Source organism: Notothenia coriiceps, unplaced genomic scaffold (assembly GCF_000735185.1).
Source record: "Notothenia coriiceps isolate Sejong01 unplaced genomic scaffold, NC01 NC01_scaffold00016822, whole genome shotgun sequence".
In the NCBI taxonomy this organism is placed as follows: domain Eukaryota; kingdom Metazoa; phylum Chordata; class Actinopteri; order Perciformes; family Nototheniidae; genus Notothenia; species Notothenia coriiceps.
In genome coordinates this window covers 108,559-124,547 of record NW_011349523.1, presented here as the reverse complement: position 1 = coordinate 124,547, position 15,989 = coordinate 108,559, and the positions used below count along the sequence as shown (strand labels likewise).

The window sequence follows — 15,989 nt, the reverse complement described above, 5'->3', positions numbered from 1 at the left end:
TGGACAAGGACTAGTTTCTAAGGAGTGAGCAAGGCCTAGGTTTGATAGTTTGCAAACTAGAATGTCCGGGATGATTGTGTTGAACGCTGAGCTGTAGTCAATAAAGAGCAATCTGATGTAGCTCCCACGATGCTCCAGTTGGCTCAGTGCAGAGTGGAGAGCTATGGCTATGGCATCTTCAGTGGATCTATTTGCTCTGCAGGCAAACTGGTGTGGGTCGAGGGTGGGGGGAAGGCAGGCCTTTATGTGATGTAACACCAGCCTCTCAAAACACTTCATGATCACAGGTGTAAGTACAATGGGGCGGTAGTCATTAAGGCTGTCTGTGGTTGCTTTCTTAGGAACAGGAATGATAGTGGCAGTTTTAAGGCAAGGTGGGATAACAGCGAGTTTCAGGGAGAGATTAAAAAAGCTGGTGAAGACCTGTGAGAGCTGGTTGGCACATGCTCTGAGCACCTTCCCAGGTACTCCATCTGGACCAGCAGCCTTCCTGGGGTTCACTGCTTTGAGCACCCGTCTCACATCATGCTAATACTTTTGTACTTTTACTTGTAACAAAGTATTCCTTCACTTTGGTACTTCTACTTTTACTTAAGTACAATATCTGAGTACTTCTCCCACCTCCGCTAATAACACATCTGCAATAGCATAGGTGCCATTACACAACTCTTGACATCTATTTCTGAATAATATGAATATAAAATAACGTTTCACTTTCAAAAGCTTTTTGTTGAAATTTTGAAGATAATGTGCTTTAATTCACGTACGTTTTCTATTACTTGAATTAGCATTTTTGAACTTTTTTTTGGGGTGTAGATCAATGCAGATATACGTCTTGTTTTGATGGAACATTGTGAAACAGTCACATTGTAGATAAGATTTTGTATGTGATGTTTCAATAACATTGCTGCTGGTCTTCTCTTCCAGGATAAAGATAATGGGGAGCCCCTGGGCCCATGGGCCCCTGGATTCCCTGAACTCCAGGTGGAGAAAGACTCTCCCCCCCAGGGGTCAAAGGTCCAGTGCAGCCTCCTCTTCATGGCTCAAAGCCTGAAGAAAGTCCTGGAGGACCAGAGGGACGACCTCAACCCGAATAGTGTTGAACTTCACAAGAAGCTTGGCAGCACCATTTCCAACGTCAACCTGCTGGCAGCGTGTGCAAAGCATACCCTCGGAGGGGAGTGCTCCCTAAAGCCACCCCCGCCCCAAATGCCCAAGGATGCGTTTAAGAAGAAGCAGTGGAGTCACACTCTGCTGATGACGGCCAGGGCCTATCTGGACTGGCTGGAGTGTAAGTTTGGGCAACAGAGTTCAAAGGTCAAAGGGAAAAATAAGATTCAACATAAAGCTCTTCAGAAGAAGCCCACTCCTCAGAAGTACCTGGAGGGCAGCGGGTACCTCTTGTAGTTTCTGTTGGTTATGCAGAAACAGTTAGTCTATGGCAGCTTTTTATAATAGTTAAGGACTTTTGAAATACTTTTTTATGTTTATTTGTAATGTAAACAACTTGTTTTTTTAATGCATTTGGGACATTTGAAATGTGGCAGTTTTTATATTGAGTTTGAATGAATTCATGAATTTCGTACAAATGTAGTATATCAAAATACTAATTAAATCACAGGTAGATAAAATAAAGTATTTTCCAAAATGTGAATTATGGCTTTGTTCAAATAAACTTGCTACTTCTCAGCAGCTGACATAATTCCCATGTGACTGTCATTAATCAACTTGCCAAAGAGGCAAATTAAAAGGGGCCTAATTCATTTCTTAATTACGACAGTTTGTTTTCTCAGCCTCCACAATGATTAATTGTTTTGCTCTGGCCGTCCATCCCTTGTGAGCAGGCTGGGTCGCCTGAGGTAGAGAGCGAAGCTGATAGGAATCACCTTCAGAGAGCACAACCCATTTCCAATCACTGTATTGAAATGTGTGGACAGATGGACAGTGGGCAGTAGAGCAGATAAGTCTGTCAAACTCCCATCAAAGCAAAGCTACAGAACAACAACAGTGTAACAGAGATTGATGTGGGCTTCGCCATCCCCAAATTAAGACATCAATTAATATAGATTAAAATGTTCCAATGTTTAGTGGCTCTGAATGAGCTTCAAAACAGTCTTGATGCCGCAAGTTAACAAAGTGTTTTAAACAAACAGCTTTTGAAATGGTTTTCCTTGTATTTTCGGTTCGGCAAATTAAATGAGCACAAGTCTTGATCTCAAGCACTACATACTTTACCCACACAATGGTAATTAGTTTATGAATCACCCTATTTTATCAGATTCCTGTTTATGAAAATGTAGTGTTGAATTAATAACGGGCCATGTTCGCGCGGCCCTTTTTTCTTTGTTCACCATGAGGCGTCCAAGAAAACGTTTTCTTCAAGAATATAAAGGTAACATGGGGTTATTTAGTAAATTGATTGCAAATGGTCATGGGTGGAGAATTAAGTTAAACTCATACATTGTCTTTGAGCCTTTGGTCGTTTCATTATAGTATATTCTTTATTTTGATAAAGTACTAACTCTAGGGAACTCTAGTATTGAACTGCTAATTGGACCAGTAACAGGAACATTCAAAATGCCACCATTTATAAAAAGCAGAACTGAGAACCCATTTCATTTCACAGTCACTTTTATTAAATAGCAGTTTCATATGCATGCACTACACACAAAAGTAATGACACATTATTTTCTGTTGTTATGATTCAACAAAACATGAACCAGATCTTACTTTAAAAAAAATGAAAACTATGATGATGACATGAACCGGTTTGAAGTGAATCCTGATGGAGGAGCTGCCTGCTACGTAGACCTGATGATCATCACGGATGAATGAATGAAGCATTCTATGCACTTATGAAGTGTAAATAATCAAATCACATACAGCATTTGTCCATTATGGGGTCGGCCTTGGAGGTTTCCATTTCTTTGTCCCAATAATGCAAAACTTGTCCAAGAAGGCAGTTCATTTGCTGAGTCTCTTCTCCAAGCACCTTGGGGAGTCCAAACAGGGACGCTCTGAACTTGCTTAACTTGAGAAGGAAGTAAAATGCTCAGACAGGAAGGAGCTCTGGAGGACTCTCTCCGTAGCAGTACTTTGCTTGAGGGTTTCGATAAGTGTTCTCATGCTGAACACTCTAAATGAGAGGGAAAAAGATTAGACAGCTTAATGAATTCATTTAATATAATTATAAAGAAAAGTAGGGTTAACTTAAAATATAACATTTTTGATGAATCAGGAATTTCATAGATAACAACATTTATTAAGCTCGAGTAACGATAAAACCATGATTTGAGGAGTTTGTTTGATCCTCTTATCGAAAGAGATCGACAATAAAAATAAGAAAACGTTTAAAATTTAGATTTTGTAAGCAATTTATGTCAGGAAGAGCAAATGTCAAGAGGATTGAATGGATTTAAATGTGTATTTTCTATCTCTTAAGAATCTATGTATGATATCAATCAAAAATAATAATATTTATAAAGAGGAAAATAAAAATGTATTTAAAATCCTCATTCAATGAATCATAGTTAAACATGTAGGAAAGTGTAGCGTATATCTTTTTTCTAGCTTTTACTGTCCCAAGAAAACCAATATACAGTAAACAGTATTTGTGAAATGTTGACTTATCAGTGCATCTTCAAAGGTTGTGTATCTGTGAGAAATGTTCACAAATTATGCTTAGAGTAAAAACAACTCAAATGGAAGATTTCAGGCAAATGTCTGTGTTTATATAAAGATAGGATTGTGCTCTGTCAGACTTGGACATTTTCATTGCTGTTGGTCTCATAACATACTTGTGAAGAGGTCCTGCACTTGGCCAGGCAAAGTTCGAAATGATCCTCCACGGCGGTGAAGAGATTCTGGAAACCTTCAGCTGCACGATTCAGGAAGCGCTCAAGGAGAGGTTGCTGAAGACGAGCACACAGATAAGAGGGTGAGAATAAGTCAAATCTGTTTAACCTGTTTCTTTCTTTGGTAAATATTGAGGGCTAAAGTATCTAAAAATGTGCACTTTATGATCATGCAGACGTTTTGCAAGATGCAGCATTTGGACTTTTTTTAAATGACAGTCATAACCCAGGCCCCTGAGCACCCTTGATGGGACAGATTACCTTATCAGGCTGGAGGCAGCAAGACACGCAATACTCATAGACGCTACAGCAGCCGTTGGCCAGGCAGCTCTTACAGATGTACTGCCTGGAGCTGGGCGCATTGACGTTACAGCAGCCGTTCACTAGCAAGTCTATTCTCTCACAGACGTATCCTGTAAAACATATAAGATAAGCATAGATATTGATTAGAGAAAACGAAATGGTCTCACCGAGCCGCGATGTTATCAGGTTTAGTGGTAGCTGCTGCATTACTCACCAAGTTCGTCTGTGAGCAGCGCCTTGCCCTGGATGGAGTTCCTGCACTGAGTGATCTGTCGGCTGCTGTTGCCCAAGTTAAAACGGACTTTCCATGGGATGCGATGGTCTGGATCTCTGACCTCTAAGAGCGTGCGGTCCCGAATGGTCCGCTCCTCCTGCAAAATACACACAGGGTCATGAAATGCCATTAAACACCAACTTAACACAGTTTGGAATAAGGGTCAGACAATATGATAAGATTTGAAGTGAGAAAATGCAAGAGGACTAGAAATTGACATTTTTGGAAATAATGCTGCTGACATTAAAACTGTTGATTTTGACATTAGTTGGAGTACTTCAAATGTCTCAAAATTCATTTTTTTATTGAAAAGAAGAAGATCCCACATGTTAGACAGTGTCTTAAGCAGCAGACTTTTGCCTCAATAAGTGGACTTAAAGTCGGAAATGTAAGACTTATATCAGATAGAGCTGAGCCAATTAGGTAAGTCAATAGAGAATCAAAACAGAGATAATATAATCTCTTAATCTTTAAGCAAACATGCAGAACATTCACTAGTTACAACTTGTCAACTTGCGGCTGTTTAAAAAAAACAACTGTGATAGTAAACTGAATATCTTTGGGTTTTATCTTATTGATCAGACAAAACAATTTACTTAAATAGGTTTTAGGGGCTGTATAAAATGTAATGGCAACAGTTCATGAGGTAAAGCAGATTGTCCTCTCCTATCCAGTGTCCTTGTGTCACTCAATATTAAGTATATAAAGCCATTGAGACAATACAATGATATATTAAGCAGGACTAATTTAAGGCAATATTGCATGTACAGGATGACTGCACCAATGTGCAAGAGCACCTTGATCTTTCAGGAGACTTTTTCTATTGTGCAAAAGAAAAAAGACACCTCCATCTGGATATTTCATCAACAAATCACATGTACCCAGGACCAATTAGCTTTAGTGTTAGTGTAGTGTCTGTACCTGTTTGAGAGTGCTGGTGAGAAAGTAGATGAGAGACAGTCCGAAGACTACTCCCAGCACCCATCGCTTCCTCAGTAGCCGCCGTAGCACCATCATAGCATGGCTTTCTTAGGGGGGAGTCCGGTGACAGTGACAGTCCAAAACATCAACCCTCCGGGAGCATCAACTCCCTGACTGACGTTTTTTCTCAGGAATATGTAACGATGTGTGCATACGTGATGAAACTCGCTCAAACACTATATAACCGAGTAAAACTGTATCTGTTTACTGACGTTTGTTAGCTTTATCAGACAGCAAATGTGATAAATACACCAAGAGAAAAGTCGTTTTATTATTAGTGTCAAGAAGAGTTAGCTAACCCATGTTGCAGGCTTAGCGATAATTACGCTACACGGGCAATAGCTGTAAGTAGGAAATATGCTCGGACACAGCTAAAACTGTCAACTGTTGGACATGCAGGCAAGTTAACGGTGTTTCATCATTAAAGCCTGCTTTGTTAGTCTGCTAGCTAGCTGCTGTTAGCACTAGCTTTCTGTCCTGGATAAGCCAGGCACTGCTGATAAAAACAAATACTAATAAGCTTGTATGCAGCCTAGTGACGCAGTTTCCCCTCCTTTGAAGAAAACACTTCTGTAATGTCCAACATTACTTCAAACAAGCACCAACGGTGATGTTTATCCAGCAGAATCTGACAACCACCATCTGCAAAACAAATTTCCAACGCGGATGTGATGTGATTGGTAGGAGGACGCTGATTGGGTAGATAAGCGACGTCGATGACGCCATACCGGAAGTTTTTTGTAGCTAGAGCTGGACGGTCGGAGCATCTTCTGCAGCAGCAGCATCATCAACTTAGCAAACCTGACACTAAATATGTCAAGAGCTGAGGGGAAATTCACTGTGCTAATTCAGGTAATGTCGTCTATATTGTTATTCAGTTTACTGTATAACGAATGAGACACACAATAAGCAGAATAGCTGAATGTATACGTTCACACCCTGCCTCTCTGTCAGTCTCACAGATGATGTTGATTTTCATTGCAGGGCTGGGCCATGTGGTGATGCCATGCAGAGGAGACACAGCAGCAACACGGATGGCATGCCCCCTGAAAGGTGGGAAGAATCCAAGAAACCTTTAATTAGTTATATGTTTTCCCAAATACACATCCAAATGCATGTTGCCTCCCCCCCTCGACATGCATTCAGCTTAGAGCTGTTTATTAATGGTTTTGGCAAGGCCTCTTTGTTCCCGTCAAGGGTTATCCTAATAATTATGCTTAAAATCATATATTAAACAAGAGTGTGCTTCCAAGGTGGAGGCCAAGCTCTATTATTGATCAAAGCACCCTTCAATGGATTTGTGATTTGGTCACAAACCTAAGCAGCAGTGGCGGTTCTAGAAACATTTTACATGGGGTGGCAAAGGGGGGGGCAAGAGGTCATGGGAGGGCGTACAGTGTGTGGTATTTTATACTATATATATATATATATATATATATATAATTTATTGTTAAATCATGCCCTAACACAAGTGTTCTTAATGCACAAGAGAAACAAGGTGTTCAGACAAACAAACTAAAATATAGTATAAAACAGCAGAAAATACTCATGATACCCTAGAATTCAGTTTACTGTAAGTACAGCAAAAGTACTTTTATCATTTTTAAGTTATAATTAAGTAAACAAATGACATCACCCATCTCTTAAGAAAGCTAAAGGTGACCTGTGCAGCAACACATTTCAATAAATATTTCTCAATACTAAGAACTGTTAGATTGTGCTGCTGTAATGGAATATGTATGCAAGGAAAATATAAACATACCATGTGGTCCAGCTGGAGTCTCATCTGCCTCCTGATCCCTGCCTCTGTCCATCTTTCTGACACTTCATCTTTATTCCTCACATACATGTATTCTTCTTCACTAATGTCTTCATCTCCTCCTCTTCCTCCTGCTCTGACCCTCCTGGTCTCTTCATCTCTTCCTGGCTTTCTCCTGCTCTGAGCCTCCTGGTCTCTTCAGTGTACTGTCTTTTCCTTTTCCTCTTTCTACTCATCCTGATCACTTCTCAGAAATGTCTTTGTGTTGTTGTTGAATCACTCCAGCTACTCTGGCCTGCAAATGCTTGTATAACTTTACACGTTAGGGTCATGTAGCTAATAAGTAGCACATAATAAATATTAAATCAGTTTAGATCCAGTTTGATGGTAAAGGATGTATCCTGGTTTCATTGATCTGGCCTCATTGTTTTGATGTGTAATTTTCGTGGATTTAGCGCTGTCTGTGTAGTATTTTGTAACGTGACGTCCCAAACATCAACCGTCTTTTAAAAGCTGTCGATTCAAACGGCAGCGTTTTATTAATATTTTTTTTCAAGCTCTCGTCCTTAGTAAAAACAAAACTAGTGGAAGGGGAAATGCTCTGATCCACCTTCAGGTGCTGGGACAGCTCGCTCCCTCTCTGCAGCTGTGTGAGCCGCGGACTGTGAACGCCGCTCCATAGTTTAATGCAGGGCCATAGCTACGTTTTTAACGGACCTAAAATTATATTTAAAATGATTCACTTTTAATTAATGAACTGCTTGTTTTGTTGCTTAAGAAGCTTGTGGACATAGTGTAGGTTTGTTTCTACAACTACAGTTTTAGGGACACAAAAGTTAGGGGGGCAGCTGCCCCCCCTTGCCCCCTGTTGATCCGCCCCTGCTTAGCAGAAAAGTCACATCCTCACTTAATGTACCTTTTTCCCACCCAGGAGCCGAAGCCAAACTCTGGGATCAGACAGCAGCCTGGATGAGGGTGGTGTGTTTGACTGCCTGAAACCCGACTCACCCGCTTCCCCCCAGCAGATCTTCTCCGGCCTTGTGGGTGTCTCTTCCGGCTCCGTCTCCTCTGCCCAATTCCAGGCAGCCGGTTTAGTCCTGGGCTCTCCCCCTGAAGTTTTTATCCAGATGACTGCGTCGTCTAGAGAAGAAGGAGGCCCCCACCGCACAGAGGGTGGACCTTTCCTCCCTCGGCCACCTCCGCACCACCACCACCATCACCACCACCCCTACCACCACCACCACCAGCCCCTGCAGCACAGGACCTCCTCTCTGCTCCAGCAGGCCACCACAGCCGCCGGCTCCGAGAGGCACAGCTCCAGGGAGGAGGCGCAGGAAGACCCCTCCACCCCGGCCCCGGCCCTGTCTGAGCTGAAGGCAGTGGTCACATGGCTGCAGAGAGGCTTCCCCTTCATCCTCATTCTGCTGGCTAAAGTCTGCTTCCAGCATAAGCTAGGTACGCCAGCAATGTGGAGTAATAGTGTGGCTCACATTATTTACATTACTAACATCAAAGAATCATCAGAAGCATAAGGTCTTATAATGTTGCTCCTCTCTCCTGCAGGTATTGCTGTGTGTGTGGGCATGGCCAGCACCTTCGCCTATGCCAATTCCACTTGTAGGCACCAAGTATCATTACGGGTATAAAAAAACGCACATTTCCTAAATTCTGGTTTGATGCAGGTTTTAAAGATATTCCCAACACTCTACTTTTTCTGAGCCAATTCTGATACACATTTACTGTAGACATAGATCAAATTAACGCTAAGTTTTTCGACACATGTCTATTAAAGGATAAGGCTAGACTTATTCATATTTCTTAAGAAATTTCCCAAGAAAATACCAAAAACTACAATGTTTTATTTTGCCTCTAAACACCTTCTGACATACGTAGCAAGTCTTTGATTCACAACTCAAAGGCCAATCATACATACAGAAGATGTACATTTAAAAAAAAAAAAAAAAAGTATTAGTAACTACTCCTCAGTAAGCGTTCATAAAACAGCTGTGCACCTGGAAACAAAGTGGCAAACTAATGGTTTAAATGCATTTTCAGCCCGAGAAATAAAATGTTTCAGGCTAGGTTTGATTCATCATTCATTGTTGGTTTTGCTGGTATTTAAATACTGTATTTCAATCTTAATATGTTTTTGATTTGACAGTTTTCATATTTTCTGTAATCGCAGAATGACATTCCAACACACAAACCGGTATCTGTTCTTTTCAGCTTAACATGTTAAATACTGAATAATAAGTGCATCACTATATCTTCTCATTGTTTTCTCTACACCTCTTTGTTTATAGCAGCAATATACAATCGTTCACCTTAACACATACAGTCTTTCTTCACTTAGGCTGATGATTTTGTGTTTATCAGTATTTAAGTCTTGTTTTTTTTTATTTTTCATTAAGAACATATTAATAAGGTGACATTATTGCAGTTACTGGTATTTAAATGTCTAAGTGTGGAGAAATGTATTGTTATCTTTCTAAAATAGCGGTGTGTTTCTTTTATGTTACCAGGCGGATCGCTCTGTAATGGTTGCTCTGTGGATCATCATGTTCCTTGCAGGGAATATAATGTACATTTATTACACATTCAGTCAAGAGGAGCTGCACCTCAGGTAGTGTACTGTACAAGCAGGTATTTTAATAATAGCTGTGTTTTTCTTTGCGTGCCATCTTTTGTTTTGGATTTCATTTAGGTTTTTCCACTCATTTTGTGTTCTGTAAGCCGTTTTATTTTGACTTTCACTTCCTTTAGGGAGCGTTCCTGTTCTTGTCTGCTCTTGTCCTGTGAGTATTTTGTTTTTATTTCATTTTTTTTGTTTCCAGAACGTTTAAGCATTTGTCTTTCTGTTGCTTTTCAGTCCACCATCCAAAGAGAAAAACACCAGACCTCCCTATTACAACTCACCTAGATGTTGTTTTCCTTTCTTCTCTAGCCTCATATTTGCCAAGCCCAACCTGAACAGCTTTGAGTTTTTTGATCTGATCTGGGCCGTGGGCATCACTGACTTTGTCCTCAAGTACTTCACCATCGGCCTGAAATGCTTTGTTCTCTTTTTGCCCAAGATTCTCCTGGCCTTCAAATCAAGGGTAAGAACTCCACATGTATCCCTCTGTCCCTCGGTACATCTAGAGCAGTGGTTTTTTGGGTCGCGGACCCGTTTCGAGTGGGTCGCAGATTTTTCAGTGAAGAAAGAAAAATTGATTTCTAACGCTGTGCATGCAGTAGGCGTTTGACTGGAAGTACCGGAGACCATAAACGGTTTGGAAAACTTCTGTCACGTAGTGATCATCTTCTCAATAAAACATCTTTGCTGATGTTTTTTCGAGTCTTCTGGCCAATCAGAATCAAGATTGTTGCCGGANTCTGCTTCTGGTGTTCCTGTTAGTCTTTACTTCCTGTCTGTCTGCTTGTAGTGTTCCTGTTAGTCTTTACTTCCTGTCTGTCTGCTTCTAGTGTTCCTGTTAGTCTTTACTTCCTTTGTTGATTTCTCTGACGTCCAGCATCAAGCATTATTGTCTTTAGCAGCATTGTGTTATCGCGTCTAAACAACCTCTGAAAAGCCGTGCAATAAGAGATGATCATCTGCTCAGAGGACGCTGTATGGACACTCGCCCTCTCTCTGTGAAGTGTGACCTGTGGTCCCACCTGACCTTGTTCTTGTAATGCCGATCTTTGTGTGTTTCTGCGGTCTAGGTTCCCCCTGCTCCTGCAGCCGGTCTGGAAGGACCCAAATGGGTTTCCCGTTGGGCAAGCCTGGCCGATAGCCATGCTGAACCCGGTTCAACTCTACCTCAAGGCGATTGTTTGGAAGGTCAGTGTACTCCATCAGAACGTGCTGTTCGGGTGTGGATCTGAGAGCTGGGCATCAGTCAGATCTGAGTTACAGTTTAGACACTGCTTGAAGTGTTCCTGGCATGCCGCTCTGGCAGTGGTACTATACAGTAGAAGTTTACAATATACAGTACGGCCCCAACCCCTGACCTTAATTCAATTAGTAATAGTTATTTTAAAAATAATATTTGTTCCTAAAGGGCAGATGGTGGCAGGTGTTTTTTCCTGCCAACATCTACTCTGTAAAGCTGCGTTCACACAGGAAGCAAGGCTTAACATTGCCTTACCTGCAGGGCTTATCTCCTTGTAGATACCAACAACAACAACAACATTAGCAACAACAAATGTAGCTTAGGTGAACGCACCCTAACTACCAGGGGCTAATTTCATTCCCTGATGATGATAACGCTGAACCTGAAGAGCACAATACTGGCTCCTGTGAGGATCAGATGATGGAAGGACTTTGAGGCATCCTCAGGCAGCCTCCTGTATTTGTTCAATTACAGAGAAGCCTTGCTGCTTATGTGTAGGAGGGCCCCACTTTCCAAGTTGATTTCTTTAATGAATACATGAAACTCTTTATGCCAGATCATGTGTGGTTTGTGGTTAGATGACGTTTGGCGGTTGCCTCTTTTTTAAATCGCAGGCTTGAAATAAAGCAGGCAACACTCTCATTGGCCCTGAGACATGTGACAAACGAAGATAACCCAATTTGTTTTTGTAGATCTGCGCATCATGAGCCGGTCTACAGGACCTCACAGCTACGATAACTCTGAGTCGGAGTCCAGCCACAGCTCCAGGACCCGAAGGCTGCTGCCCCAGGTTCCACCAGAAAAACTGGAAAGTGTTCCTCCGAGTATCCTGATTCGCCATGAATCATACCAAGGTCAGGAACCCCTGGACAAGATCTTGGGTCCTTCCCGCCCACAGGACTCCACCCAGCGCCTCACGGTTCAGGATGATGTGGATCCTGACAGCCTGAGTGATGCCAGCCGCTCAGATGACTGGCCTGTTCTGGAGGACACCAAGAAGAATCAGACCAGGATGGGAACTTTGTCTCCAGCCGGTCCTCCTACAACCAAATCCACCTCCTTCTACATCGGTTCTGGAGGCAGCCCGGGCAAACCCGACCAGGCCCGATGCCCGGTAAAGCACCCCCCTACCACCGTCCTGATCCGACACCTGAGTGGACACGAACCCAGGAGGACGGGTGTCAAACCCAACAGCTCTGCTCCAAACCTCCAAATGCAGGACTCGGTACCCACCAGAGACAGCGGCATGTCCTCCATAGTCCGGCAGGAGAGCTTCACCAAAGAGCAGCCCGGCGACACCGTTCAGACTAAGAGGCTTCCCCACATCTCCAGCCAGCCCTCCATCAGGGACATGGAGCAGCGGAGGGACAACATCCAGGACTCGCAGTCCTTCCTGCAGGAGGCCGAGGGAACCCTGACCCCTCTGGATTCAAAGTTCCCCTCGTCCGGCTCGGCTCGTAGCTCCAAGAAAGGAGGCTCGTCCACCCACATGGACGACTCCCTGTCCGGGGAGTCGGACGTGGACACAGCGAGCACCGTGAGCCAGGTGAGCAGCAAAAACGCTCCGGTTCGCTCCACCTCCAAAAAGCGTCCCGCCCTCAGCAGCGTCCAGAAAGACAGGTCCAGCTCCAGCCAGTCCGTCCAACACAAGGCACGGCAACTCTCTGCCCGCGAACGGCTTTCTGAGAAACGCCGGAGCCAGACGACCTCGGAACCATCGAGCAAGGCAGAGGCGGCAAAGAGGTTCCAGATGCGCCGCTGCGCGGGAAACCGCGGCTCTCTGGACCTGTCCGAGGGCCAGCAGGGGCCACACTGGACCGAAACAACCTCGTCTGACCATGAAGTCTCCCGCCCGTCCAGCCGCAGCAAGAAACTCCTCGGCCATCCTCAGAAAGAAGATAGCGTAAAGACGTCCAAGGCAGCAACGCAGCAGGTTCTGATGCGGTCCAACAGCCTGTCAGCGCCGCGGCCGACCCGAGCCTCCATGTTGCGCCGGGCACGCCTGGGCGAGGCCTCGGACAACGAAGGTACCGAGACAGACCGGGCCGAGACCGACCGGGCCGAGACCGACCGGGCCTCCCAGAACTCTGACATCACGGCACCATCCAGAACAACCGCCGAAGCCAAGAAGCTGTCCAGGTCTGTTCATCAGAACATGGACTCACTTTAACACTGTCCTCTAACAGACTGTCCGCTAACACAGTGGCTCTCAACTGGTGGGTCGCGACCCGAAAGTGGCTTGCGGACCCACTTCGAGTGGGTCGCAGATGTGAGAGTGAAGAAAAAATAAATAGAATTTGTTTTGTTTTTTTTTGGTGGAAAAAAGTCAACATTTTATTTTGAAGTCCCGATTTTCTAACGCTGAGCATGCAGTAGGCGTTGGACTGGAAGAACCGGAGACCATAAACGGTTTGGAAAACTTCTGTCACGTAGTGATCATCTTCTCAATAAAACATCTTTGCTGATGTTTTTTCGAGTCTTCTGGCCAATCAGAATCAAGATTGTTACCGGAAGAGATCTATCTTCGAGGACAGACGTCGAGACAATGCCGAGACTCTATCTTTCGATGACAGAACCGTCCGAGTGACATCGAGACCTATCTTTCGACGTTACAGACGTCCCTGAGACGTCGAGTTTATCCTTTCGACGACAGACGTCCTGATGACATCGAAGACCTATCTGGTTCTGATGTGACTAGACGTACCCTGAGACTGAGACGCCTATTCTTTGAGACAGACGTCCGAGACTATCGAGATCATATACTTTCGAGTACAGACGCCTGTAGACATCGAGATCTATCCTTTCGAGACCAGACGTCCCGAGACATCAGATCTATCTTTCAGGACAGACGTCCCGCAGTGTAATGAGCTGTCTTCGACGACCAGACGTCCTGAGACATGCGAGACCTATCTTTCTAGGACAGACGTCCGAGAATCGATACATCCTATCTTTCGAGGACCAAGACGTCCCGAGACATTCGATGACTTCTTATCTTTCGATGACAGACGTTCCTGAGACATCGGAGATACCTATCTTCTTCGACGACAGACGTCCGAGACGTCGAGATCTCATCTTTCGACGACGAGACGTGTCTGAGACATCAGACCTATCTTTTTTCGATAGACAGACGTCCGTGAGAATCGAGAACTATACTTTCGAGGAACAGAACGTCCGAGACATGCGAGGTATCTATCATCGAGACCAGACTCCTGAAGACTATCGAGATCTAACTTTCAAAGACAACGTCCGAACCAGATCTATCTTTCAGAGGACAGACGACCACCGAGATGCTATCTTTTCGAGGACAGCGTCACACACAATCGAGACACACAATACACTCGCCAGAGACATCGGACCTACACACAGACGTCCCGAGAACGTCGAGATACAATCACAGGACAGACAAGTCCTAGACCGCCTACTATACAGCACGACGTCCTGAACATCCGAGATCTATTCTTTCGAGGGACAGACGTCCTGAGACATCGAGAATCTATCTTTCGAGGACAACGTCCTGAGACATCGTAGATCTTATCTTCGAAGGACAGACGTCCTGAGACCATCGAGACCTATCTTTCGAGGACAGACGTCCTGAGACAAGCACACCCAAACCTTAGGATACCTACAAAGAAAATCTGCCTTTTTCGATCGCTAGATTACTGATTTTAAGCTTCATGTACAATAGAATGACGCGCTAGAGCCGCGACACGCACGCTGTCAAGACCATCCCACGGTGGAGCGAGAGCAGGAGAGGCAGAGGTGCCTGCTTTCTGCGAACCTACAGAGCACCGCCGCCAGGCGACGCACCGCAGAGCCCTCCTCCTCCCCCCGCAAACCTGACTAAAGCTACCAAAGCAGTGTAATAAGAAGGAGGAGGCCTCCTACTCTCTTCAGCTCGGGAAGACAGACGCTGCCTTGGACGTGTGCTAAAGTAAATCCAAGTAAATCGACTCCTCTCAAAAGGGGTATGTGGGCTCAGCTCCCAGTCTGTAAAAATTTAGTGTTTTTCTTGTCATCCACTATCTACTCACCAAAGACACAATTACATTCCGCGTCAAGGTTGTCTTCCACTTTCGCTGTCCTCCTAATTCGTACAGTCGACGTATAATTTTGACGAGGCCTGAGTGACAGAGGCCCCATGAACCGAGGCGACCTGGCCACAGGCCCAGTCGCAGACAACATCGAAGGCCGGGGGGGGAACGAGTGACGGAGTGGGTGTCTGCAGAGGCACCACGACTGCGGCTGAGACTCAATGCCATCTTTTTGGGCTGGGCCCGGCACCTCCTGCAGAGCCCACAGCGACCCTCAACACTCCCTTGGCAGGAGACAAGAGCCGTAGCGATCTACAGTCGGATTCCTCCTGTCTTTCAGCAGACAATTTCCTGTCAGACAATCTTGTCTCAAGGATTTGACCACCCAGCGCTGGGTTTTCACCAGCGTCTCGGGCAAAGCTCACCCAGCGTCTACACACTCACTTTTGTTATTTTTTCACAGAAAATTTTATCAGGTTTGAAAATAAACTTTTCGGGCTAAAAGATGCGACACGTACGTCTTCCGTAACACTGACCTTCAGGTCCTCTGGTATTTGCGAAAACCTTTTGAAGACCAGTGCATCACTTGTAGAAGGAGTTATTTTGTAGAAACACCTACAAAAAAGCGTCCAGAAGACCGGTTAGTCTTAGTTCCAACAACCGGCCTTCAGGGGTGCCTCTTATTGAAACCGCCATCTTGAATGAGAACAACTAGTGTAGGTACCATATTGAAGTATTGAAGTCTATGTTTACTTGTGTATTACTCTTATACTAGGGGTCAAACTACTAACTGTCGAGTGTCTTGTTACCCCCGATAGATGGGAATGGTGTTAAATTTTCATTCAGTGTGTCTGTATAAGAGGAGAAACGAGAAGAGAGACACACCTCGTCGTCGACAGTCTTGTTTCACTT

General features: G+C 44.3%; 3 protein-coding genes across 3 annotated transcripts in view; 2 read left to right on the top strand and 1 right to left on the bottom strand.

Moving 5' to 3' along the window:
• LOC104949816 (uncharacterized) overlaps positions 1-1,702 on the top strand; it is a 7,395-nt gene extending 5,693 nt beyond the window's left edge. Inside the window, exon 3 of the mRNA XM_010776230.1 lies at positions 928-1,702. Within this exon, the coding sequence (XP_010774532.1) occupies positions 928-1,407 (480 nt within the window). The 3' untranslated portion in view covers positions 1,408-1,702. The remainder of the gene's footprint in view (positions 1-927) is intronic.
• Positions 1,703-2,605: 903 nt separating this feature from the next.
• On the bottom strand, positions 2,606-6,068 carry spring1 (SREBF pathway regulator in golgi 1). The gene is made up of 5 exons (XM_010776231.1): positions 5,353-6,068; positions 4,372-4,528; positions 4,116-4,267; positions 3,798-3,911; positions 2,606-3,136 (listed from the first exon to the last, which is right to left on the bottom strand). Exons 1-5 carry the CDS (start codon positions 5,446-5,448, stop codon positions 3,053-3,055), a joined length of 603 nt encoding a protein of 200 aa, XP_010774533.1. The 5' UTR covers positions 5,449-6,068; the 3' UTR covers positions 2,606-3,052.
• A 90-nt stretch (positions 6,069-6,158) lies between these two features.
• The window catches only part of rnft2 (ring finger protein, transmembrane 2), a 21,511-nt gene continuing 11,680 nt past the window's right edge, over positions 6,159-15,989 (top strand). Inside the window, exons 1-6 of the mRNA XM_010776232.1 lie at positions 6,159-6,264; positions 6,397-6,465; positions 8,103-8,626; positions 8,735-8,811; positions 9,694-9,794; positions 10,116-10,269. Coding sequence (XP_010774534.1) covers positions 6,419-6,465; positions 8,103-8,626; positions 8,735-8,811; positions 9,694-9,794; positions 10,116-10,269 — 903 coding nt within the window. The 5' untranslated portion in view covers positions 6,159-6,264; positions 6,397-6,418. The remainder of the gene's footprint in view (positions 6,265-6,396; positions 6,466-8,102; positions 8,627-8,734; positions 8,812-9,693; positions 9,795-10,115; positions 10,270-15,989) is intronic.

Excerpts from the sequence above, each read along its gene's own strand:
- spring1 (XM_010776231.1), bottom strand. The coding sequence starts at position 5,448 with ATGATGGTGCTACGGCGGCTACTGAGGAAGCGATGGGTGCTGGGAGTA. Across the intron at positions 4,529-5,352 it reads TCACCAGCACTCTCAAACAG|GAGGAGCGGACCATTCGGGA; the intron begins GTACAGACACTA and ends TGTATTTTGCAG. Across the intron at positions 4,268-4,371 it reads GCTGCTCACAGACGAACTTG|GATACGTCTGTGAGAGAATA; the intron begins GTGAGTAATGCA and ends TATGTTTTACAG.